Source organism: Oryzias latipes, chromosome 22, assembly GCF_053564925.1.
Source record: "Oryzias latipes strain Hd-rR chromosome 22, Olatipes_Hd-rR_3.1".
Lineage (NCBI taxonomy): Eukaryota > Metazoa > Chordata > Actinopteri > Beloniformes > Adrianichthyidae > Oryzias > Oryzias latipes.
In genome coordinates, this window is record NC_136258.1 from 30297501 (window position 1) to 30323712 (window position 26212).

The following is a 26212-nucleotide window of genomic DNA, read 5'->3' on the forward strand; positions in this document are numbered from 1 at the left end:
TTGCAGACGTCTCCAGGCGCCGCGCCCCACGATTGGCTTCCGCTAGAACCGCTTCTTTGGTTTGCAAAAACCTCGATTAGCCTCGACCCAACCAACCCCTCCAAACATATCAAGGTGTTTCCAAAACCAGAGAGCGCCAAGCATCCAGGCCAGTCTGGGCATCGTACCGAGGAACCCCAACACGGCTCCTCTGCCAGAGCAGCCAAAGGAACGGAAATCCTCCCTCATGTTTACCGGGAACCTCTGCATTCCTTTGTGTCAAACCCTTTTCTACGTTTTTACGACAGGCTCTGGGGGTTTGGGCCGTCCTGCTTGCAGGCCTCAGAGGTGGGGGCAGAGAGCAGTCCGGACTCCCGCTGGTTTGGCTATGCAAGCGTGGACCGAGTTTGCGTGTGGAAGTCGCAGAAGCTCTCTGTTCTGTCTGCATCGTCTGAAACGTCCGTTTGGTCTCGTGTTTCTCCTCCTTTGGTCAAATATTTGTATCCAACATGAACATCACTAAGTGACTGTATGATTTTCTACATGTGGCATGTCTTGCAACCCAAAAATGATTCTGTAGTAATTAAAAAAAATTCAACCATCAACGGGCGTTTTTAGGTGAAGTTCATGAAATGTTTGAGGGGGGCGGAGCTTTGGGAACCCTATGACACGACCGTCACGTCCAGCTGAGCTCCACCCATATCCATGACTGGCAGATTGACCAATGAGACGATCAATAGACGACTGAACTTCTGAGTCCAAGTCCAGATCTGGAGACGTTCGCCGCCCTGAAGGACGGAACAAACCAAAGCCTCCAATCAGCTCGTAGACTGGATCAAGTTGACCAATCAGCATCAGCTTCATGTCCGTCTCTGTGATTGGCTGCTTTTGTGGCACATTTGTAACGCCAGAGAGAGTTTCTGAAAACAGTGAGTGTAGCGTCTGGAATACCGGCTCCACAGTGACGCCTCGTTTTTATGTTAGGGTCAATCAAACCTACCTGCCTCAATCCAAATGGTTCCTTCCAAGACTCATTCTAAAAGTTCAGGTCCAGTTCATGCAATGCAGACAGAGCGATCTGATTGGATCGCAGGACTATAAACAGAGATAAATCAGAATCCAGCAGATCAAACACAAATCATGTTTTTAATCTTTTTGAAAAAGTAACAGAGATTCAGACGTGCCGTATTTCCCAGAAACCTGTGCAGACCAAACGGTGAAAGTGAATTTCTGATCATCGTCTTGGCGTCTGCAGCCGGAGCTGCTCGTCTTCGGCGCCAGTTTTGTCTCTTTCTGGGTCCCACAGGTGGTGGATCCTGATGAGGGGGCTCCTGGGGAGGTTGCTGGAGGAAGAAGAGACCGACGTTAGAGAGGGCGGAGCAAAGCCTTTGATGTCACAAGAGGTATCTGCAATCATCCAGGCGGGTCGGACCGCCACGGCGGGTCGGAACGCCACGGCGGGTCAAAACGCCACGGCGGGTTGGACCGCCACGGCGGGTCAAAACGCCACGGCGAGTCGGAACGCCCCGGCGAGTCGGAACGCCCCGGCGGGTCAAAACGCCACGGCGGGTCGGTCCGCCACGGCGGGTCGGAACGCCACGGCGGGTCGGAACGCCACGGCGGGTCGGACCGCCACGGCGGGTCGGAACGCCACGGCGGGTCGGACCGCCATGGCGGGTCAAAACGCCACGGCGGGTCAAAACGCCACGGCGGGTCGGAACGCCACGGCGGGTCAAAACGCCACGGCGGGTCAAAACGCCAAGGCGGGTCAAAACGCCACGGCGGGTCGGAACGCCACGGCGGGTCGGAACGCCACGGCGGGTCGGATTGCCACGGCGGGTCAAAACGCCACGGCGGGTCAAAACGCCACGGCGGGTCAAAACACCACGGCGGGTCGGAACGTCACGGCGGGTCAAAACGCCACGGCGGGTCAAAACGCCACGGCGGGTCAGAACGCCACGGCGGGTCAAAACACCACGGCGGGTCGGACCGCCACGGCGGGTCGGTACGCCACGGCGGGTCAAAACGCCACGGCGGGTCAAAACGCCACGGCGGGTCGGAACGGCACGGCGGGTCAAAACGCCACGGCGGGTCAAAACGCCACGGCGGGTCGGACCGCCACGGCGGGTCGGAACGGCACGGCGGGTCGGACCGCCACGGCGGGTCGGAACGGCACGGCGGGTCGGACCGCCACGGCGGGTCGGACCGCCACGGCGGGTCAAAACGCCACGGCGGGTCAAAACGCCACGGCGGGTCGGAACGTCACGGCGGGTCAAAACGCCACGGCGGGTCAAAACGCCACGGCGGGTCAGAACGCCACGGCGGGTCAAAACACCACGGCGGGTCGGACCGCCACGGCGGGTCGGTACGCCACGGCGGGTCAAAACGCCACGGCGGGTCAAAACGCCACGGCGTGTCGGAACGCCACGGCGGGTCGGAACGGCACGGCGGGTCAAAACGCCACGGCGGGTCAAAACGCCACGGCGGGTCGGACCGCCACGGCGGGTCGGAACGGCACGGCGGGTCGGACCGCCACGGCGGGGTCGGAACGGCACGGCGGGTCGGACCGCCACGGCGGGTCGGACCGCCACGGCGGGTCAAAACGCCACGGCGGGTCAAAACGCCACGGCGGGTCAAAACGCCACGGCGGGTCGGATTGCCACGGCGGGTCAAAACGCCACGGCGGGTCAAAACGCCACGGCGGGTCAAAACGCCACGGCGGGTCAAAACGCCACGGCGGGTCGGATTGCCACGGCGGGTCAAAACGCCACGGCGGGTCAAAACGCCACGGCGGGTCAAAACGCCACGGCGGGTCAAAACGCCACGGTGGGTCAAAACGCCACGGCGGGTCGGATTGCCGCGGCGGGTCAAAACGCCACGGCGGGTCAAAACGCCACGGCGGGTCAAAACGCCACGGCGGGTCAAAACGCCACGGCGGGTCAAAACGCCACGGCGGGTCGGATTGCCACGGCGGGTCAAAACGCCACGGCGGGTCAAAACGCCACGGCGGGTCGGAACGCCACGGCGGGTCAAAACGCCACGGCGGGTCAAAACGCCACGGCGGGTCGGAACGCCACGGCGGGTCGGATTGCCACGGCGGGTCAAAACGCCACGGCGGGTCAAAACGCCACGGCGGGTCAAAACACCACGGCGGGTCGGAACGTCACGGCGGGTCAAAACGCCACGGCGGGTCAAAACGCCACGGCGGGTCAGAACGCCACGGCGGGTCAAAACACCACAGCGGGTCGGACCGCCACGGCGGGTCGGTACGCCACGGCGGGTCAAAACGCCACGGCGGGTCAAAACGCCACGGCGTGTCGGAACGCCACGGCGGGTCGGAACGGCACGGCGGGTCAAAACGCCACGGCGGGTCAAAACGCCACGGCGGGTCAAAACGCCACGGCGGGTCGGAACGCCACGGCGGGTCGGACCGCCACGGCGGGTCGGAACGGCACGGCGGGTCGGACCGCCACGGCGGGTCAGAACGCCACGGCGGGTCAAAACGCCACGGCGGGTCAAAACGCCACGGCGGGTCGGATTGCCACGGCGGGTCAAAACGCCACGGCGGGTCAAAACGCCACGGCGGGTCAAAACGCCACGGCGGGTCAAAACGCCACGGCGGGTCAAAACGCCACGGCGGGTCGGATTGCCGCGGCGGGTCAAAACGCCACGGCGGGTCAAAACGCCACGGCGGGTTGGACCGCCACGGCGGGTCGGATTGCCGCGGCGGGTCAAAACGCCACGGCGGGTCAAAACGCCACGGCGGGTCAAAACGCCACGGCGGGTCAAAACGCCACGGCGGGTCGGATTGCCACGGCGGGTCAAAACGCCACGGCGGGTCAAAACGCCACGGCGGGTCAAAACGCCACGGCGTGTCGGAACGCCACGGCGGGTCGGAACGGCACGGCGGGTCGGATTGCTGCGGCGGGTCAAAACGCCACGGCGGGTCAAAACGCCACGGCGGGTCAAAACGCCACGGCGGGTCAAAACGCCACGGCGGGTCAAAACGCCACGGCGGGTCAAAACGCCACGGCGTGTCGGAACGCCACGGCGGGTCGGAACGGCACGGCGGGTCAAAACGCCACGGCGGGTCAAAACGCCACGGCGGGTCAAAACGCCACGGCGGGTCGGAACGCCACGGCGGGTCGGACCGCCACGGCGGGTCGGAACGGCACGGCGGGTCGGACCGCCACGGCGGGTCAGAACGCCACGGCGGGTCAAAACGCCACGGCGGGTCAAAACGCCACGGCGGGTCGGATTGCCACGGCGGGTCAAAACGCCACGGCGGGTCAAAACGCCACGGCGGGTCAAAACGCCACGGCGGGTCAAAACGCCACGGCGGGTCAAAACGCCACGGCGGGTCGGATTGCCGCGGCGGGTCAAAACGCCACGGCGGGTCAAAACGCCACGGCGGGTTGGACCGCCACGGCGGGTCGGATTGCCGCGGCGGGTCAAAACGCCACGGCGGGTCAAAACGCCACGGCGGGTCAAAACGCCACGGCGGGTCAAAACGCCACGGCGGGTCGGATTGCCACGGCGGGTCAAAACGCCACGGCGGGTCAAAACGCCACGGCGGGTCAAAACGCCACGGCGTGTCGGAACGCCACGGCGGGTCGGAACGGCACGGCGGGTCGGATTGCCGCGGCGGGTCAAAACGCCACGGCGGGTCAAAACGCCACGGCGGGTCAAAACGCCACGGCGGGTCAAAACGCCACGGCGGGTCAAAACGCCACGGCGGGTCGGATTGCCACGGCGGGTCAAAACGCCACGGCGGGTCAAAACGCCACGGCGGGTCAGAACGCCACGGCGTGTCGGAACGCCACGGCGGGTCGGAACGGCACGGCGGGTCAAAACGCCACGGCGGGTCAAAACACCACGGCGGGTCGGAACGTCACGGCGGGTCAAAACGCCACGGCGGGTCAAAACGCCACGGCGGGTCAGAACGCCACGGCGGGTCAAAACACCACAGCGGGTCGGACCGCCACGGCGGGTCGGTACGCCACGGCGGGTCAAAACGCCACGGCGGGTCAAAACGCCACGGCGTGTCGGAACGCCACGGCGGGTCGGAACGGCACGGCGGGTCAAAACGCCACGGCGGGTCAAAACGCCACGGCGGGTTGGACCGCCACGGCGGGTCGGAACGGCACGGCGGGTCGGACCGCCACGGCGGGTCGGAACGGCACGGCGGGTCGGACCGCCACGGCGGGTCAGAACGCCACGGCGGGTCAAAACGCCACGGCGGGTCAAAACGCCACGGCGGGTCAAAACGCCACGGCGGGTCGGATTGCCACGGCGGGTCGGATTGCCACGGCGGGTCAAAACGCCACGGCGGGTCAAAACGCCACGGCGGGTCAAAACGCCACGGCGGGTCAAAACGCCACGGCGGGTCGGATTGCCACGGCGGGTCAAAACGCCACGGCGGGTCAAAACGCCACGGCGGGTCAGAACGCCACGGCGGGTCAAAACGCCACGGCGGGTCAAAACGCCACGGACTTATCAGGCCAAGGACCACCTGGTGTTCAGAGGAGTGATGAAGATGAACTGCCGAAGGTGCTGCCGCTCCGACAGCTCCAGGAGCAGATCCAGACAGATCCTCCGGTTGTGCATGTCCTGCAGAGACAGATACGTGCACGTGGGTCCAACGTGCACCTTTTACGAGGACCTTGGCGGGTCTTTGCGGCGTGCTCACCATGTAGACGTCAAACTCGTCGAGGCATCTGAAGGGCGACTCTGTGATTTCCCACAGAGACAGCATGAAGCAGACGGTGGAGAAGGAGCGCTCGCCGCCGGACAGCAACCTCAAGTCGCTCACGCCGTCCCTGTCCCGGCCGGGGGTCCTGACCTTCAGGGGCCAAGAGCAGGTTATGAGACAGACGGACAACATGCCGTCCCGGAGAGACGCCTGCGTAGACGCCGTCCTGCAGAGACGCCATCCTGCAGAGACGCCATCCTGCAGAGACGCCGTCCTGCAGAGACGCCGTCCTGCAGAGACGCCGTCCTGCAGAGACGGGGTCCTGCGGAGACGGGGTCCTGCAGAGACGCCGTCCTGCAGAGACGGGGTCCTGCAGAGACGCCATCCTGCAGAGACGCCGTCCTGCAGAGACGCCGTCCTGCAGAGACGCCATCCTGCAGAGACGGGGTCCTGCAGAGACGGGGTCCTGCAGAGACGGGGTCCTGCAGAGACGCCATCCTGCAGAGACGCCGTCCTGCAGAGACGGGGTCCTGCAGAGACGCCATCCTGCAGAGACGCCGTCCTGCAGAGACGGGGTCCTGCAGAGACGGGGTCCTGCAGAGACGCCATCCTGCAGAGACGGGGTCCTGCAGAGACGGGGTCCTGCAGAGACGCCATCCTGCAGAGACGCCGTCCTGCAGAGACGGGGTCCTGCAGAGACGCCATCCTGCAGAGACGCCGTCCTGCAGAGACGGGGTCCTGCAGAGACGGGGTCCTGCAGAGACGCCATCCTGCAGAGACGCCGTCCTGCAGAGACGGGGTCCTGCAGAGACGCCATCCTGCAGAGACGCCGTCCTGCAGAGACGGGGTCCTGCAGAGACGCCGTCCTGCAGAGACGCCGTCCTGCAGAGACGTCTTGGTGTGTTTTTCTGGACAAATTCTGTCCATAAAGACTCTGAACAGAGCCGGTGAAATTGGGTGGTCCTGCCAGAGTCCAACCGGACAGGAACAGCTCCGACTTCCTTACGGCTACGCTCCTGCTCCGGCCACTCGGAGACCGGACAGGTGAAGACGTCAAACCAATGAGGATGGACTCGACTCGTCCAAACCTGACGCTCCTCCGGCTGGTGACGTACCGAGATGGAAAGCGTCTCGTTGTTGTGGTCGAAGCTCATGGAGCCGCAGCACTTCATCTTGATCAGGAAGTTGTTGAAGTAGAGCTTACATCGCACCGACAGGGACCTGGGGGGGGGGGGGGGGGGGGGGGGGTGAGTGGCGTTCACTGACGTTAGTTGTGCTGTGAGTGGAGACACGCTACCTCCGCATGATTTTGTATCTGTTCTGCCGGTCGGACATGATGGCGGTGAGTCGGTCGATGAAGCGCCGCAGATCTCGCACTTGGCTGCTTTTGTCTCTGAAGAGAGCGAGCGACTCGGCGTATTTCCTGATGGCGAGAACGCCCGTGAGAACCGAGCAGATGGCGGTTCAGAGCAAAGCGGCGAGGACGGCCCACCTGACCAGCTGCTCGGGGTCGCCGTGGCTGCTCTCGTACACCTTGATTTTCTTCTTCAGGCAGGTGATTTCCGAGTCGACGCTCTTGGCGCTGCAGGTCCCGCTCTGCCGCTCCGGGCTGATCGCCGTGGCTTTCTGCACGTATTCCTGCGGTCACATGACTGCAGCGTCAACACGGCGGCCGGAGCTGCCACCTCAACACTGGCAGGCGTGCTTACCTGCAGCTCCTCCTCCCTGTTGCAGACCTCCGTCTTCATGGCGTGGACGTTGTCCTCGTGGGCCTTCAGCTTGTTCTCCAGAACTGCGTGGACGCGCTCAAACTTGGCGCACTCCGCCTCTAACCGCAGCTGCTCCTCCTTCCCAAACACGCAGAATGAGACGATCCACACCAACCTGCGCCGCCGCCAAGGCGCCGTTACCTTCAGCGGCTCCATGTCCTCCAACATCTGATCCGCTGTGTCTCTGACAGATGAGAACTCAGACTCCGCCCCCTCTGCCACCATCTGAAGCTGCTCCAGCTTGGCCTTGGCCTCCTCCACCGCTCTCCTCTCTGCTGCGATCCTCTGCCGGCTCTCCTGGACCGCCTCCTCCTGCACAGCGCCACATTGGACCATGAGGAGCTGGTTTTTTGGAGGTGGGGGTTGGGCAGAAAACAAAATGAGAGGGTCACCAGCAAGCGGATGTCGTCCACCTCCTCGTCCGTCTCCAGCTCAGTGATCGCCACTTTCACCCGATTTACGGACAACTGCAACGAGACCAGAGCTAAGCACCGCCCCCCGGGCCCAGGCGGGGGGCGGTGCTGGCCGTGAACTGACCGCAGTCTTCTTCAAGGTCATGATGGTGCTGTTCACGCCGCTCTCCATGCTGTCGATGTCCTTGGTCACCGAGCTCAGCTGCAGCTGGAACCGGCACAGGTGAGCTTTCTGGTTCTCCAGCTCCGCCTCCAACAGGCTGAAACGCAGAACCCATCAGACCGAACCGCCGGCGCCGCGGAGCAGCTCGTCCTCCAACGCGGCCGCGTTACCTGATCTCCATCTCGATGTCCCGGCTGAGGTATTTGGGGAAGCTGCAGTCGGAGGTGTAATAGCGGTTCAGGAACACCTGGTCTCCTTCGGCAGTGAAGGCTTCGCGGCAGTTTCTGGGCGGGGCTTCCTGCTGCATGACCCTCCTGGCCTTGTCCTTGTCCTGGGAGCAGAAGACAGCCTTCAGCTCAGACTCACCGTCCTGCAGCAGAACGATCTTCTGATCTCAGCGCTCAAACATGAGCAGACGTCTCCTCAGGCTGTGGACACGTGTGAAGTCAGGACAGCGGAGGCTCCGCCCCTCGCGGGTTCACAGGAAGCTTTTGTCTCCACGGTCACTGAAAACATTCACGTCATCTGAGAGTCTGTTGACATCATCTGAAGTGTTGCGATGATCTGAACTGAACTGGATTCTGCTTTTTAAAGACCCGCTCCCGTAAAAATGCTGGTTTGGGGCTTTTACCGTTTTCTTTTAGCTTTTTTCCAATAAATGAAGGACATTTATAGGAATTTAAGATTAAAACTGCCTTTTTCCGCTCCGCCCCCTTTGTGAACCATGAACGTCTGTGTTTTCCTGGTCTGAGCTGGAATCTGGATCAGAACTGATCTGATGTTGCTGCTGTTTTTGTGACCCCGCTAATGTTAGCTTGGGGCTGTAAGCTAGTGGGAGAATGTGTAAATGAAGGATTAATGGGAAACGAGGGCAGACTTACTCTGCAACAACAGCCCCGCCCACAACTCAGAGGTGACTTTTTAATGAACTTCTGCTGCTCTGCAGAAACTAAGTCCTGTGAAATGACAGGTTTTTAGATTCTGGCTAAAATTATCGTGAGAAGACTGGGAACGTTTTGAAAACAGATGAGAAGATGATGGGAGCAGGACTTCAAACCGATTTCAGAGAAGTCTGATGTTTTTAGAGAACTAGAGTTCCGGTAAAGAATTCTCCTGAGCGAGCTGCTGAGGCGTCTTTGGCCACTAGATGTCATACATGAACAACAAAACTCCCAAAGTCCTAACACAAACCTGTTCCTGATATGATGTGTAACCATGACAACAGCATTAGAAAACAGGAAGACTGTGGTGGAGAGCAAAGGCCTCAACTGACTTTGATTATGAGGATGGACTCGATCCCTCGCATGTCGATCAGGCAGTTGAGGATGACCGGACTGCTGGCTGTGACCACGTCCAGCACGGACCGGAACTCCGGATGACACACCTTCCTACCAAACATCCCAAAACGTTCTCCTCAAGGTGCCATCCAGAAAAAAACAGGGAGGGAAAAGTGCAACCGACCGTCCGTGAACGTTGTACAGCCTGTCGGTGAAGGGGCTGACGATGATCTGAGGCCTGTTGCCTTTTGGGTAAAAGCGCGTCATCAGTTCCTGGAGGACGGCCTCGTCTTTGTAGTTATCACAGCAGAAGGCCTTCATGAAGCTGCGCAGGCAACATTCCACCGCCACGGCGAGGGACGGGTCCTTCAAGCTGATGCAGGAGCCTGCAGCGCAGACGCACAGGTGGTTCACGCAGACGCACACGTGGTTAATGCAGACGCACACGTGGTTAACGCAGACGCACAAGGGGGTCATGCAGAAGCACACTTGGTTAACACAGACGCACACGTGGTTCACGCAGACGCACACGGGGTTCAGGCAGACGCACGAGGGGTTCACGCAGACGCACACAGGGTTCAGGCAGACGCACACGGGGTTCAGGCACACGGGGTTAACGCAGACGCACACGTGGTTCACGCAGACGCACACGGGGTTCAGGCAGACGCACAAGGAGGTTCACGCAGACGCACAAGGGGTTAACGCAGACGCACACGTGGTTAACGCAGACGCACAAGGGGTTCAGGCAGAGGCACAAGGAGGTGCAGGCAGACGCACACGGGGTTCAGGCAGACGCACAAGGAGGTTCACGCAGACGCACATGGGGTTAACGCAGACGCACACGTGGTTAACGCAGACGCACAAGGGGTTCACGCAGACGCACACGTGGTTCACGCAGACGCACAAGGGGTTCAGGCAGACGCACACGGGGTTCACGCAGACGCACACGTGGTTCACGCAGACGCACAAGGGGTTCAGGCAGACGCACACGGGGTTCACGCAGACGCACAAGGGGTTCAGGCAGACGCACACGGGGTTCACGCAGACGCACAAGGGGTTCAGGCAGACGCACACGGGGTTCACGCAGACGCACACCGGGTTCACACAGACGCACACGTGGTTAACGCAGACGCACACGGGGTTCAGGCAGACGCACAAGGGGTTAACGCAGACGCACACGTGGTTCACGCAGACGCACACGGGGTTCAGGCAGACGCACACGGGGTTCACGCAGACGCACACGGGGTTCACGCAGACGCACACGTGGTTAACGCAGACGCACACGGGGTTCAGGCAGACGCACAAGGGGTTAACGCAGACGCACACGTGGTTCACGCAGACGCACACGGGGTTCAGGCAGACGCACACGGGGTTCACGCAGACGCACAACGGGTTCACACAGACGCACACGTGGTTCACGCAGACGCACATGGGGTTCACGCAGACGCACACGTGGTTAACGCAGACGCACAAGGGGGTCATGCAGAAGCAGACTTGGTTAACGCAGACGCACAAGGAGGTTCACGCAGACGCACAAGGGGTTAACGCAGACGCACACGTGGTTCAGGCAGACGCACACGGGGTTCAGGCAGACGCACACGGGGTTCAGGCAGACGCACACCGGGTTTACACAGACGCACACGGGGTTCACACAGACGCACACGGGGTTCACGCAGACGCACAAGGGGTTCACGCAGACGCACAAGGGGTTCACGCAGACGCACAAGGGGTTCACGCAGACGCACACGTGGTTAACGCAGACGCACAAGGGGTTCACGCAGACGCACACGTGGTTCACGCAGGCGCACAAGGGGTTAACGCAGACGCACACGTGGTTCACGCAGACGCACACGGGGTTCAGGCAGACGCACACGGGGTTCAGGCAGACGCACACGGGGTTCAGGCAGACGCACACCGGGTTTACACAGACGCACACGGGGTTCACGCAGACGCACAAGGGGTTCACGCAGACGCACAAGGGGTTTACGCAGACGCACACGTGGTTAACGCAGACGCACAAGGGGTTCACGCAGACGCACACGTGGTTCACGCAGGCGCACAAGTGGTTCACGCAGACGCACAAAGGGTTCACGCAGACGCACACATGGTTCACGCAGGCGCACAAGTGGTCCACGCAGACGCACAAAGGGTTCACGCAGACGCATAAATGTTTCAACAAATGTTGGTGTTTGTGTGAAACGTTTCACACAAACACACCTATGTCTATCACTAAACAGTTCTGACAGAGGCGGCGGGTCAAGGACCAGAACCCGTGTGCAGTACCGATGGGTCCGATGGGTTTCTTGAGGAAGCGTCCTGCAGCGCTGGCGGCGGCCACCGAGCTCAGCAAGTCTGGAATGTGATCTCCAAACCGCTTCAGCTTGTTGGAGCGACTGGCGAGGAGCTGGTTCCTCCTCTTCAACTTGGACTCGAACAGAACCTGGACGCTCCTCTGTTCCGCTCTGCAGGAGAACCGACAGGAAATCAGCAGAACTTCCGGACGGGAGCCGGTTCTGGAGGGCAGAACTTGAACCTGAGGGTGTCTCGCTCCTCTTTCCCCTTGAGGAGCGCCTGCTGCTTCTTCTTCATCTCCTCGTTCAACAGCAGACACCGGGCCTCCAGATGTTCCAGCTGCTCCTGCAGGTCCCGGAGGTTCTTCTGGTGCTGCTGCATTGGGCTTTCTCCTCCAGAGGTCCGACTGTGGCTGAAGACACAGACGGCTGACTCCTGGACGTCCTCCGCAGGCTCAATCATCACTCTCCTACCTGGTTGTTCCTTTTCCTATTTTCTCCTGCAGGAGGTTCTGCTCCTGCTCCGACTGTCGGAGTCTGTTCAGTAGTCGGAAATAAGCAAGCTATGGAAAAAAAAAAACGGGGAAGCGTTGGAATCACATCTTCTCCCTGGTTCAGAGAAACCTGCAGGGAGCACCTCCTGCTCCTTGTGAGCTCTGCTGCTCAGCCTGGCCTGCTCCTTCAGCCTCAGGCTGTCCTTCCTCAGAGCCTCCTGCTCCTCTCTCTGATGCTCAGCTCTGCTCCTGACGTCCTGCAGCTCCTTCTCTGCATGCAGCAGTTTGCTCTGTCAAAATGGAGAAGAACATTCAGCTCAGAGGAGGAAGCTTCAGGACTCCAGGAGCACCTGACAGAGCCGCAGGTTGTCCCGAGGTCTGTGGTTGTTCTCCTCCTTCTCAGCTTCCTCCTTCAGCCGCTGAATGGTCTGCTCCTGCTCTCGGACCTACGACCAGTTCAACATCCCATCACACTGAAGTCCATTTGAACCCAGGCTTCATCTTCATCGTTTGAGTCTTACCAAACACCAGGCCATTTTCTTGTTCAGCTTTTCCAGCTCCTCCTTCATCTGACTGAAGGACGACAGGTTTTCATAGCGCTCCTTCTTCTGCAGGAGTTCCAGCTTCAAGTCCTTCAGACTCTGAACAGAAAACCAGACGTTTTCTAAACGAAAAGATCGGCAGCTGCCTCTAGAAAGCTTCATCACAGACAGGTTTCTGGTTTCGGATTAAACGAGAAGATTCCTTCAGAAGAAAAAGATCTGAGGATGGAGGAGGAGAAAAAGATCAGAAGGAAAGGTGAGGATATGCAAAGACATAAAAGCACAGGTTGTGGAGAAAAAGGAGGCGGAGTCTTGATCTGTTTATGTCATCAACCATTTCCTGCTGTGATTACATTTAAGGTTAGCTTCATCTAAGAGAATCTTTTCTATTCGTTCTTTTTCGGTTTTTAGGTTCCAATAAAGATCAAAGTAGAAAAGGCAGTTGTGCTGTTTCTATTGCGTAGTGTGAGCCATGTCGGCCACCGTAGGAACATAATAAATATAAATAAAGTTGTTACAGTTTCAGAATAAAATAACTATCTATCTAAGATGAATTCGCTGCTCTTCACCGTTTGGTCCTCAGACCATCAGCCCTCACTGCAGGTTAGTGACAAACTGAAGTCCTCCTTTCATTATTGTGCGTGTTTTCGGTTAGGAGGTCCCTCAGAACCCGGTCTCCATGGTAACAGATTGGGGCCTAGCAGCATACCTCTTCCTGCCTCGCGATCTGCTGCCGCGTGACAGTCTCCGTGTGCTTGATGTGGATGTAATCCCTCTTCATCTGCTCCAGCAGAGTGGCTTTCATGAAGAACTGAGGGTGGAAACAGGAACAGGTGAGGAGACGTTCTGAGGAAGGTGGGAGGAGCTTAGGCCGACCGCACCTTATATTTGTCAGCTTCATTCTTGGAGTGCAGGAACTGTTTGCTCATTTCCTGGCTGAGGATGGAGACGGGGTTGTCCAGCTGGAACACAGACGTTACAGCACTCGGATGCAGAGAGGAGCGGACCTGCTGGACCTCCTTCAGGAGGAAAAACGGAACAAGTACCTGGATGTTGAAGTGGTCCAAGATGGACACCAGTTCCTCCTTCTTGTTGGAAACAAGCTGCCCTGAAGGACGGAGAGAGTGAGGAAGAATGAAACTGAAGATGAAGGAGAGACCAGGAACGTCTGAGGCTTCAGTCCGACACCAGAAGAACCAGAGGCGAACCGGGTTTCAGAACTGTGGATCATCGCTTGGATCCGATTCCCAAATCCAGATCATGGAATCCCATTCCCACTACTCCATATAATGTCTGGATGGCTGCCATGTGTTTGTCTTTTTACTGGATGACTTCTTTAATCACCTGCATTTAGACCAGGAGATCAGATCAACTCATCCTGAAAATGTAATACGATTATGATTTATAATGTATCATAATTTTATTAACTTCATTTTCATTGTATTTTCTTAGTAAAATTGTTGCTGAAAAAAAATCTGTTTTTCATAAACTAAACTCTCTGACTGAAGTCTGATTTTTCCTTTTTCTGAAAAACACTTCATTGTTTTACTTTGAAGATGTATTTACTCCCAGCAAAAACAGCAATTCAGTTTGTTTACAGTGTTTATTTCAGATCAATCATTTTCCTGCATTTAGAGCAGTCATCACATTGTCTTGAGTGTTTTTTACTCTACTGTTCAATATTTATAATGATCACAAATCAGCAATCTTTATAAATATAGAATCATAAACATTTGTGTTCAGATCAGGGACATCAGAGTATCCGGATACTTGTTACAATCCCGCCTGACATGTGTTCATGGTTATTTTATTTTGGTTTTTGGTGCTGTTACGGTTCTGTTACAGTGTCAAAGAGCCATTGTGTAGTTGCTAATGTGTCGTTATAGTGATGCTCTGGAGTTGGAATGCTGTTGCTATGGTGACGCTTCAGAACTGATATACTGTTGCTATGGTGATGCTCTGGAGCTGACATACTGTTGCTATGGTGATGCTTCAGAGCGGATTTACTGTTGCTATGGTGATGCCTTCAGAGCTGACATACTGTTGCTATGGTGATGCTTCAGAGCTGACATACCGTTGCTATGGTGATGCTTAAGAGCTGACATACTGTTGCTATGGTGATGCTTCAGAGCTGACATACTGTTGCTATGGTGATGCCTAAGAGCTGACATAATGTTGCTATGGTGATGCGTCAGAGCTGACATACCGTTGCTATGGTGATGCCTAAGAGCTGACATTATGTTGCTATGGTGATGCTTCAGAGCTGACATACTGTTGCTATGGTGATGCTTCAGAGCTGACATACTGTTGCTATGGTGATGCTTCAGAGCTGACATACCATTGCTATGGTGATGCTTAAGAGCTGACATACTGTTGCTATGGTGATGCCTAAGAGCTGACATAATGTTGCTATGGTGATGCTTCAGAGCTGACATACTGTTGCTATGGTGATGCCTAAGAGCTGACATAATGTTGCTATGGTGATGCGTCAGAGCTGACATACCGTTGCTATGGTGACGCTTCAGAACTGATATACTGTTGCTATGGTGATGCTCTGGAGCTGACATTCTGTTGCTATGGCAATGCTCTGGAGCTGACATACTGTTGCGATGGTGATGCTTCAGAGTGGATATACTGTTGCTATGGTGATGCCTTCAGAGCTGACATACTGTTGCGATGGTGATGCTTCAGAGTGAATATACTGTTGCTATGGTGATGCCTTCAGCGCTGACATACTGTTGCTATGGTGATGCTTCAGAACTGATATACTGTTGCTATGGTGATGCTCTGGAGCTGACATTCTGTTGCTATGGCGATGCTCTGGAGCTGACATACTGTTGCGATGGTGATGCTTCAGAGTGGATATACTGTTGCTATGGTGATGCCTTCAGAGCTGACATACTGTTGCTATGGTGATGCTTCAGAGCTGACATACTGTTGCTATGGTGATGTCTTCAGAGCTGACATACTGTTGCGATGGTGATGCTTCAGAGTGAATATACTGTTGCTATGGTGATGCCTTCAGCGCTGACATACTGTTGCTATGGTGATGCTTCAGAACTGATATACTGTTGCTATGGTGATGCTCTGGAGCTGACATTCTGTTGCTATGGCGATGCTCTGGAGCTGACATACTGTTGCGATGGTGATGCTTCAGAGTGGATATACTGTTGCTATGGTGATGCCTAAGAGCTGACATTATGTTGCTATGGTGATGCTTCAGAGCTGACATCCTGTTGCTGTGGTGATGTCTAAGAGCTGACATACTGTTGCTATGGTGATGCCTAAGAGCTGACATAATGTTGCTATGGTGATGCTTCAGAGCTGACATACTGTTGCTATGGTGATGCGTCAGAGCTGACATACTGTTGCTATGGTGATGCGTCACAGCTGACATACTGTTGCTATGGTGATGCATCAGAGCTGACATACTGTTGCTATGGTGATGCCTAAGAGCTGACATACTGTTGCTATGGTGATGCCTAAGAGCTGACATTATGTTGCTATGGTGATGCTTCAGAGCTGACATACTGTTGCTAAGGTGATGCCTAAGAGCTGACTTAATGCTGCTATGGTGATGCTCTGGAGCTGACATACTGTTGCTATGGTGATGCTTCAAAGTGGATATACTGTTGTTATGGTGATGCTTCAGAGCTGACATACTGTTGCTATGGTGATGCTTCAAAGTGGATATACTGTTGTTATGGTGATGCTTCAGAGCTGACATACTGTTGATATGGGGATGCTCTGAAGTTGGTATACTTATGTTATGGTGATGTTCTGGAGTTGGTGTACTGTTGCTATTGTGATGGTCTGGAGTTGGTGTACTGTTGCTATGGTGATGCTTCAGAGCTGACTGCTGCTATGGTGATGCTTCAGAACTGACATACTGTTGCTATGGTGATGCCTTCAGAGCTGACATACTTTTGCTAAGGTGATGCCTTCAGAGCTGACATACTGTTGCTATGGTGATGCCTTCAGAGCTGACATACTGTTGCTATGGGGATGCCTTCAGAGCTGACATATTGTTGCTATGGGGATGCTCTGGAGTTGGTCTACTGTTGCAATGGTGATGCTTCAGAACTGACTGCTGCTATGGTGATGCGTCAGAGCTGACATACTGTTGCTATGGTGATGCGTCAGAGCTGACATACTGTTGCTATGGTGATGCATCAGAGCTGACATACTGTTGCTATGGTGATGCCTAAGAGCTGACATACTGTTGCTATGGTGATGCCTAAGAGCTGACATTATGTTGCTATGGTGATGCTTCAGAGCTGACATACTGTTGCTAAGGTGATGCCTAAGAGCTGACTTAATGCTGCTATGGTGATGCTCTGGAGCTGACATACTGTTGCTATGGTGATGCTTCAAAGTGGATATACTGTTGTTATGGTGATGCTTCAGAGCTGACATACTGTTGCTATGGTGATGCTTCAAAGTGGATATACTGTTGTTATGGTGATGCTTCAGAGCTGACATACTGTTGATATGGGGATGCTCTGAAGTTGGTATACTTATGTTATGGTGATGTTCTGGAGTTGGTGTACTGTTGCTATTGTGATGGTCTGGAGTTGGTGTACTGTTGCTATGGTGATGCTTCAGAGCTGACTGCTGCTATGGTGATGCTTCAGAACTGACATATTGTTGCTATGGGGATGCTCTGGAGTTGGTCTACTGTTGCAATGGTGATGCTTCAGAACTGACTGCTGCTATGGTGATGCTTCAGAGCTGACATACTGTTGCTATGGTGATGCCTTCAGAGCTGACATACTGTTGCTAAGGTGATGCCTTCAGAGCTGACATACTGTTGCTAAGGTGATGCCTTCAGAGCTGACATACTGTTGCTAAGGTGATGCCTTCAGAGCTGACATACTGTTGCTATGGTGATGCTTCAGAGCTGACATACTGTTGCTATGGTGATGCCTTCAGAGCTGACATACTGTTGCTAAGGTGATGCCTTCAGAGCTGACATACTGTTGCTATGGTGATGCTTCAGAGCTGACATACTGTTGCTAAGGTGATGCCTTCAGAGCTGACATACTGTTGCTATGGTGATGCCTTCAGAGCTGACATACTGTTGCTAAGGTGATGCCTTCAGAGCTGACATACTGTTGCTAAGGTGATGCCTTCAGAGCTGACATACTGTTGCTATGGTGATGCCTAAGAGCTGACATAATGTTGCTATGGTGATGCTTCAGAGCTGACATACTGTTGCTATGGTTATGCTTCAGAGCTACAAACAGCTTTGTGGAGAGTCACCTGATCCGTTCTTCAGCTTGCAGGTTCGGGAGCCGTCACTGAAGACGCGATGTTCCACTGTGATGCAATCGCCGTAAACATCCTTCCTGTAGGCGTCAGCTCCTTTGTTCCTCAGCTTCACCGTTATATCAGCGGTACTGAAAGTCGCACACAGTCATGGTCAGCATGTTCTGCAGGGGGTTACTCAGCTCTTCATCTTTACTCACTTTTCACCCATCTTTACAAAATCCTTCAGGGACACTCCTCTGTTTGTCACGGTGGCTTTTCCACCGAGACCCACGATCAGAGCGGTCAGGATGGCGCTTTTTCCACCTGAGAGTGAAAGCAGGCAAAAAGGCTGATCCAACCCATCCACCACAACACAGAGGGACTCGTCTTCTCACAAACCAAAGGAACATTCTTGGCAAACAGTTTACACCTGCTAAGTGGAAAGGCATGCAGAGACAGAAGCTAGCTGATGTTCCCACTACAGATGATCTTTTCTGTGATAAATACAGAAACTCCTTCCTCTGAGGACATCTCCCTCCTCTAACAAGGGAAGGAGCTTCCTCTACAAGCTTCTGTCAGGTTCTGGACGTGATGCTGGAGTTCTGGGTGGGAAGCTGAAGCTACAACGTGGTGGGATGCAGTGGGACATAAACCATCCTGTTTCTGTCCATTTGTTCTGGAACAAACTGTTCCCAGCTTCTCTGACATGACGGTTCACATTTTGAAGGGAGAAATCCAAGTCTTACTTCCATTGTTTCCAACAATAAAGTTTACGTTGGGCCCAAACTGGAACGGACCCAGAGAGCGGTGGCACATGAAGTTCTTCAGAGTGATGCTTTCGATCAGGCCGATGTCCCCCTGCAGACACGTAAAAAGACCGGAGGTGAGGACAGAAGACCTTCAGGAGGTTTGGGAGACGCCAACTCACCGAGGACTGACTGACGGGGGCCGGCAGTGCCCTGGCTGTTGCAGAACGTGGTGCATTCTGGGTGATCGCAGCAGTCAGTCTGGACTTCTTCAGAGCCGCTCCGTCACTGCTGCCTGCAGCTTTCCTCTTACTCATTCTGATGGAAGTGACTGAAGAGAAAGAAACCGGGTCAGAGACAGCAGTCCGACTGAAGAACGCTGCACCGCCTGCATGAGGAGCCCTGAGGACCAGAGACAGAACCATGAAGAACCAGACACCTGAGACAGAACCATGAAGAACCAGACACCTGAGACAGAACCACGAAGAACCAGACACCTGAGACAGAACCACGAAGAACCAGACACCTGAGACAGAACCATGAAGAACCAGACATCTGAGACAGAACCATGAAGAACCAGACACCTGAGACAGAACCATGAAGAACCAGACACCTGAGACAGAACCACGAAGAACCAGACACCTGAGACAGAACCACGAAGAACCAGACACCTGAGACAGAACCATGAAGAACCAGACACCTGAGACAGAACCATGAAGAACCAGACACCTGAGACAGAACCACGAAGAACCAGACACCTGAGACAGAACCACGAAGAACCAGACACCTGAGACAGAACCACGAAGAACCAGACACCTGAGACAGAACCACGAAGAACCAGACACCTGAGACAGAACCACGAAGAACCAGACACCTGAGACAGAACCACGAAGAACCAGACACCTGAGACAGAACCACGAAGAACCAGACACCTGAGACAGAACCACGAAGAACCAGACACCTGAGACAGAACCACGAAGAACCAGACACCTGAGACAGAACCACGAAGAACCAGACACCTGAGACAGAACCACGAAGAACCAGACACCTGAGACAGAACCACGAAGAACCAGACACCTGAGACAGAACCATGAAGAACCAGACATCTGAGACAGAACCATGAAGAACCAGACACCTGAGACAGAACCATGAAGAACCAGACACCTGAGACAGAACTAAGCCTGCACAATATACCGCAAATTTATCGTTATCGCGACATCAAGCTGTGCAATATGCATACCGCAAAAGACGGCGAAAATCGCAATAAATGGTTACCTTGACCCTTGTGCTATCCTAGGCACTTTAACATTGGGAGTTGGGTCATCTAGACCAGTGTTTTTCAACCTTTTGAGCCGCGGCACACTTTAACCTTAAAAAAAATCCCGCGGCACACCAGCATCCAAAAATTAAAAAAAAAAACAAGGAGAAACTCATAGTCTGTATTGATCTACAGCCCCTCCACAATCTCACATGCATTTTTGAGAAAATTGTTGCAGAAAAAGCTGGAAACTGCAGCTGTTTTTTTTCTAAAAGATGCAATAAAAGTTAAGTTAGAGTATCTAAAAACAGTTTGATGTGTGTTCGTTGGTTTGAAGACGTTTAACAACAGATCTCCTTGTGCGCTGTCCCTCTCACAACCCAATGCCTCATGGGAGATGTAGTGCATAAAACGGCCGGAGATCGCGTCTCTGAGCTTCATTGTTTTGTTCACTTGTTCCACGGTCTGATACCAGATTCTGTGGAAAGCTACACCGCTAAAGACGAGCTTTAGCTGGTATTTTTGTTAGAACTGAGCGACTTTATGAGCTAAATCGGGACAAGGAAGTGAAGACTTTAACCACTTCTGATTGGTCAGACTGATGACATGTGATTAAGCCCCCCTACAATGATTGGTGGAGACAGTTAAAAGCGACAGGACTTTTCCAAAATACAGCCGGAGCTGCAGCTGAATCGCAGTATTGTACCGTTATTCTTATCAAAATGTCTTTAATAAAATAAATAAACGCAAAGAAAAAGTATTTTAAGATCTTTTATATTCTTAAATCCTCTGTTTTATCAGGGCCTGTTTGGATGAACAGAGAGCTGAAATCCTGGAGATGGGAAATGTTTTTAGATCAGTTAATGAGGGCAATTTCCCACGGCACACTTGACCATCTCCCACGGCACACTAGTGTGCCGCGGCACACTGGTTGAAAAACACTGTTCTAGACCCACTAGACAGTGCTCTGAACCTTTTTTCTTCAATGATTTGTGATCTTCACTGGTGTCCATGGATTACATGAAATCTTTCCACCTTAATCCACCTTTGTCATGGTAGGGGGAACACGTCACTGTAAGGGGGGGGGGGGGGGGGGGGGGGGGGTTAAATGTGTTAAAACAAACTCATGGCAGCTTGAAATATTGAATAAATGAAATAAATCCCTTTATGCATTTAACCAATCGAAAGGACCCGTTTACGTTTTTGATCAATCAAATGAGCCCTTTTATGTTTGATGTTTGCCTCCTATGTCGACAAGGGTCATTTGGAGTATAACTTTTATACTGTTGCAGTGAAATGGAAATGATGTTTTTGGTTGGTTTGATATTTGTTTGTATACCGCAAATTATATCGTTATCGCAATATTAATCACCAATATCGCATATCGCGAGTTTTCCTCATATCGTGCAGCCCTAGACAGAACCACGAAGAACCAGACAACTGAGACAGAACCACGAAGAACCAGACAACTGAGACAGAACCATGAAGAACCAGACACCTGAGACAGAACCATGAAGAACCAGACAACTGAGACAGAACCATGAAGAACCAGACACCTGAGACAGAACCAGACACCTGAGACAGAACCACGAAGAACCAGACACCTGAGACAGAACCACGAAGAACCAGACAGCTGATACAGAACCACGAAGAACCAGACATCTGATACAGAACCATGAAGAAACAGACACCTGAGACAGAACCATGAAGAACCAGACAACTGAGACAGAACCAGGAAGAATCAGACACCTGAGACAGAACCATGAAGAAGCAGACAACTGAGACAGAACCATGAAGAACCAGACACCTGAGACAGAACCATGAAGAACCAGACATCTGATACAGAACCATGAAGAACCAGACAACTGAGACAGAACCATGAAGAACCAGACACCTGAGACAGAACCATGAAGAACCAGACACCTGAGACAGAACCACGAAGAACCAGACACCTGAGACAGAACCACGAAGAACCAGACACCTGAGACAGAACCATGAAGAACCAGACATCTGAGACAGAACCATGAAGAACCAGACACCTGAGACAGAACCATGAAGAACCAGACACCTGAGACAGAACTAAGCCTGCACAATATACCGCAAATTTATCGTTATCGCGACATCAAGCTGTGCAATATGCATACCGCAAAAGACGGCGAAAATCGCAATAAATGGTTACCTTGACCCTTGTGCTATCCTAGGCACTTTAACATTGGGAGTTGGGTCATCTAGACCAGTGTTTTTCAACCTTTTGAGCCGCGGCACACTTTAACCTTAAAAAAAATCCCGCGGCACACCAGCATCCAAAAATTAAAAAAAAAAAACAAGGAGAAACTCAGTCTGTATTGATCTACAGCCCCTCCACAATCTCACATGCATTTTTGAGAAAATTGTTGCAGAAAAAGCTGGAAACTGCAGCTGTTTTTTTTCTAAAAGATGCAATAAAAGTTAAGTTAGAGTATCTAAAAACAGTTTGATGTGTGTTCGTTGGTTTGAAGACGTTTAACAACAGATCTCCTTGTGCGCTGTCCCTCTCACAACCCAATGCCTCATGGGAGATGTAGTGCATAAAACGGCCGGAGATCGCGTCTCTGAGCTTCATTGTTTTGTTCACTTGTTCCACGGTCTGATACCAGATTCTGTGGAAAGCTACACCGCTAAAGACGAGCTTTAGCTGGTATTTTTGTTAGAACTGAGCGACTTTATGAGCTAAATCGGGACAAGGAAGTGAAGACTTTAACCACTTCTGATTGGTCAGACTGATGACATGTGATTAAGCCCCCCTACAATGATTGGTGGAGACAGTTAAAAGCGACAGGACTTTTCCAAAATACAGCCGGAGCTGCAGCTGAATCGCAGTATTGTACCGTTATTCTTATCAAAATGTCTTTAATAAAATAAATAAACGCAAAGAAAAAGTATTTTAAGATCTTTTATATTCTTAAATCCTCTGTTTTATCAGGGCCTGTTTGGATGAACAGAGAGCTGAAATCCTGGAGATGGGAAATGTTTTTAGATCAGTTAATGAGGGCAATTTCCCACGGCACACTTGACCATCTCCCACGGCACACTAGTGTGCCGCGGCACACTGGTTGAAAAACACTGTTCTAGACCCACTAGACAGTGCTCTGAACCTTTTTTCTTCAATGATTTGTGATCTTCACTGGTGTCCATGGATTACATGAAATCTTTCCACCTTAATCCACCTTTGTCATGGTAGGGGGAACACGTCACTGTAAGGGGGGGGGGGGGGGGGGGGGGGGTTAAATGTGTTAAAACAAACTCATGGCAGCTTGAAATATTGAATAAATGAAATAAATCCCTTTATGCATTTAACCAATCGAAAGGACCCGTTTACGTTTTTGATCAATCAAATGAGCTCTTTTATGTTTGATGTTTGCCTCCTATGTCGACAAGGGTCATTTGGAGTATAACTTTTATACTGTTGCAGTGAAATGGAAATGATGTTTTTGGTTGGTTTGATATTTGTTTGTATACCGCAAATTATATCGTTATCGCAATATTAATCACCAATATCGCATATCGCGAGTTTTCCTCATATCGTGCAGCCCTAGACAGAACCACGAAGAACCAGACAACTGAGACCGAACCATGAAGAACCAGACACCTGAGACAGAACCATGAAGAACCAGACAACTGAGACAGAACCATGAAGAACCAGACACCTGAGACAGAACCATGAAGAACCAGACACCTGAGACAGAACCACGAAGAACCAGACACCTGAGACAGAACCACGAAGAACCAGACAGCTGATACAGAACCACGAAGAACCAGACAGCTGAAGCAGAACCATGAAGAACCAGACATCTGATACAGAACCATGAAGAACCAGACAACTGATCCAGAACCATAAAGAACCAGACATCTGATACAGAACCATGAAGAACCAGACAACTGATCCAGAACCATGAAGAACCAGACAGCTGAGACAGACCCATGAAGAATCCGACATCTGAGACAGAACCATGAAGGACCATACAGCTGAAGCAGAACCATGAAGAACCAGACAACTGATCCAGAACCATGAAGAACCAGACAACTGATCCAGAACCATGAAGAACCAGACAGCTGAGTCAGAACCATGAAGAACCAGACATCTGATACAGAACAATGGAGAACCAGACATCTGAGACAGAACCATGAAGAACCACACATCTGAGACAGAACCATGAAGAACCAGACATCTGATACAGAACCATGAAGAATCAGACATCTGATACAGAACCATGAAGAACCAGACATCTGAGACAGAACCACGAAGAACCAGACATCTGAGACAGAACCATGAAGAACCAGACATCTGATACAGAACAATGGAGAACCAGACATCTGTGAGACAGAACCACGAAAACAGAACCATAAAAACAGACCGATTCCAGCTGGAGGGTCAGACGTGTTCTGCTGTGTTCTCAGGATTCGGATGTGAAAACATCAAAGTTTCCGGAAAGTTTCCGACGGTTGAGGAATCTGCAAACTCCCGCCTCCATCTATAAACGTGTCCTCGCGGCTCTGATGACCGCCTTGGTTCGCCGGTAACAAACCGCCGTTTGTGTGAACTGGGTCACGGCTGTACAGGAATCCGTGAGAACATGATTCTGCCGAACGCGGAGATTCGGATCAGCAACAACAAAGACGAGTAAACCCGAACTCTTAACGAGAGAGCACGAGCGCCGAAAGAGAGCAGCAGCACCAGCACGAACGTAAATAATACAGGCGAAGGCGTGCGCGTGCGCCGGAACCGAACTCCCTCAGAAGTTTAAAAGCAACAGGTGAAAAACCCTGAAACTTCAGCTTCCGGTCAGACTTCCGGATAACATCTCAGAAGCCCCGCCTACCATGGCACGCGCACCGGGGCAGCAGTCGTTAACACGAACAAGAGAAAACCGGACTACCGAGGACCTCAACGGGACTTCCGGGTCCGACCAACATATGTGGGCGAGACAGACTGACGTCACCTGCGCATGCTCAGTGCGAGTTGTGTGGAGGGAGCGCGCGTGAACAGCACTGTTTTCAGATGTTTGTTTCCGATTTTGCTTTTGACTGATTAGTTTTGTTTTTTTTACGTTTACAGGTGATTTATGTTAAATCGGAACAAACACTTTACCTGTAGATTACCTGATACGCCTGTGAAGTTCAGGTGTGTTATTTCGCTTAGTTAAAGAACTCTATTTAGAGTACTAGGCATACTATCCCAGTAGCGTACTACTATAGGTATATTGTGCCAGTAGTGTACTGCAGGTATACTGTACCATTTAGGACTGTTTTTTACAGAACACACAAGTTCCCTTCAAAATAAAATACACCCTGTGTCCAGTAAGATCCTCGCCCTGCAGGTGATTCACCTCAACTTAATAGTCAAACCTGGCACTTTCTGTCATAATGACTGGAGCTCCATCATCCTTTTTTCTTTTTTTAAACGTTAAATATAAACATGACAACACTGGTCTAGAATCCAGTTAAAAAAAACTATCTGGAATTCTGCTTTTTAAGACTAAAATGGCCTTTGAGTAGCGACTAGATACTGCTGTGCAGCAGATGATAAGAATAACAATCCCCTCTGAAACTATTTTAGACCTTTATCATCATTTTGCTCAGGTATCTGAATAAAATTATGGTAAAAAAGATGTTAAAATATAAACATAAGTTCGTAGTATTTTACATTTATTTGTTTTTAAACTGTTTTTCAAAAGTTAACATTAAATATACTGCTTCATATTAAGTATACTAGTATACTCTCTCTATTATCACTCTGACTTTTAAAAAGCTGTATGTGGCTCTGGAGCTTCAGGTTGCAGAGCCCGTATACTAAAAGTAAGTATGAAGTAGTTAAAGTTTATGTTTTATATACCACCTATGCTGTAACCTGAAATGTCCCAATTTACTCTGAAGTATTCAGTCAGTATATTTCCTATACCATACAAACATGGTCCATAGTAGTCTTGCTTTACTTATTTACTTATACTAATAAAGTAAACTTCAAGTGTACTACTTTTTCTAAGGGTTGTTATCCAGACAACAGTAATTCCTAAAGATCACTACTACTATGTCTACTCTGGTAGACATGAGGTTAATAGACTACAGTCAGACATACAAGGTTCCATTGTTGAACGTTCTGCTCCATGGATCCAGGTTTCACACTGTTCAAGCTTTTATGTGTTGCTTTAGAACAACAAAAACTTCTATTTTATACAGCCCAATATCACAACACAGTTGTCTCAACAGGCTTCATGTCAGTAATTGTACAAACATAAGTAGACAAACTTACTGAGGACGTCTGGTTCCTGCTTGGCAACAGACATGTCGCCGAAAAATGT

At 52.5% G+C, this 26212-nt stretch overlaps 2 protein-coding genes across 4 annotated transcripts in view; one reads left to right on the forward strand and one right to left on the reverse strand.

Annotated features, from left to right (window-relative positions):
• The window catches only part of vsnl1b (visinin-like 1b), an 8018-nt gene extending 7434 nt beyond the window's left edge, over positions 1 to 584 (forward strand). Inside the window, exon 4 of the mRNA XM_023951458.2 lies at positions 1 to 584. This exon is cut by the window's left edge and continues 855 nt beyond it. The gene's annotated coding sequence lies outside the window, so the exon portion shown is untranslated.
• A 522-nt stretch (positions 585 to 1106) lies between these two features.
• smc6 (structural maintenance of chromosomes 6) lies at positions 1107 to 26212 on the reverse strand. Of its 3 annotated transcripts, none has more exons than XM_078941258.1 (27): positions 26164 to 26212; positions 18799 to 18947; positions 18617 to 18728; positions 18089 to 18194; positions 17883 to 18019; positions 13667 to 13728; positions 13502 to 13582; positions 13330 to 13431; positions 12600 to 12719; positions 12429 to 12524; positions 12222 to 12368; positions 12059 to 12147; positions 11827 to 11997; positions 11577 to 11755; positions 9478 to 9679; positions 9290 to 9404; positions 8187 to 8347; positions 7978 to 8113; positions 7833 to 7907; positions 7582 to 7752; positions 7381 to 7518; positions 7164 to 7309; positions 6969 to 7094; positions 6787 to 6892; positions 5669 to 5821; positions 5492 to 5589; positions 1107 to 1322 (listed from the first exon to the last, which is right to left on the reverse strand). In XM_078941258.1, the coding sequence occupies exons 1-27, from the start codon at positions 26195 to 26197 to the stop codon at positions 1214 to 1216; spliced, it is 3321 nt and encodes a 1106-aa protein (XP_078797384.1). In that variant the 5' UTR covers positions 26198 to 26212; the 3' UTR covers positions 1107 to 1213. The 3 variants fall into 3 exon arrangements, with proteins under 3 accessions (XP_078797384.1, XP_078797385.1, XP_023807215.1); XM_078941259.1 differs by lacking the exon at positions 26164 to 26212 and adding an exon at positions 24734 to 24881; XM_023951447.2 differs by lacking the exon at positions 26164 to 26212 and adding an exon at positions 24269 to 24809.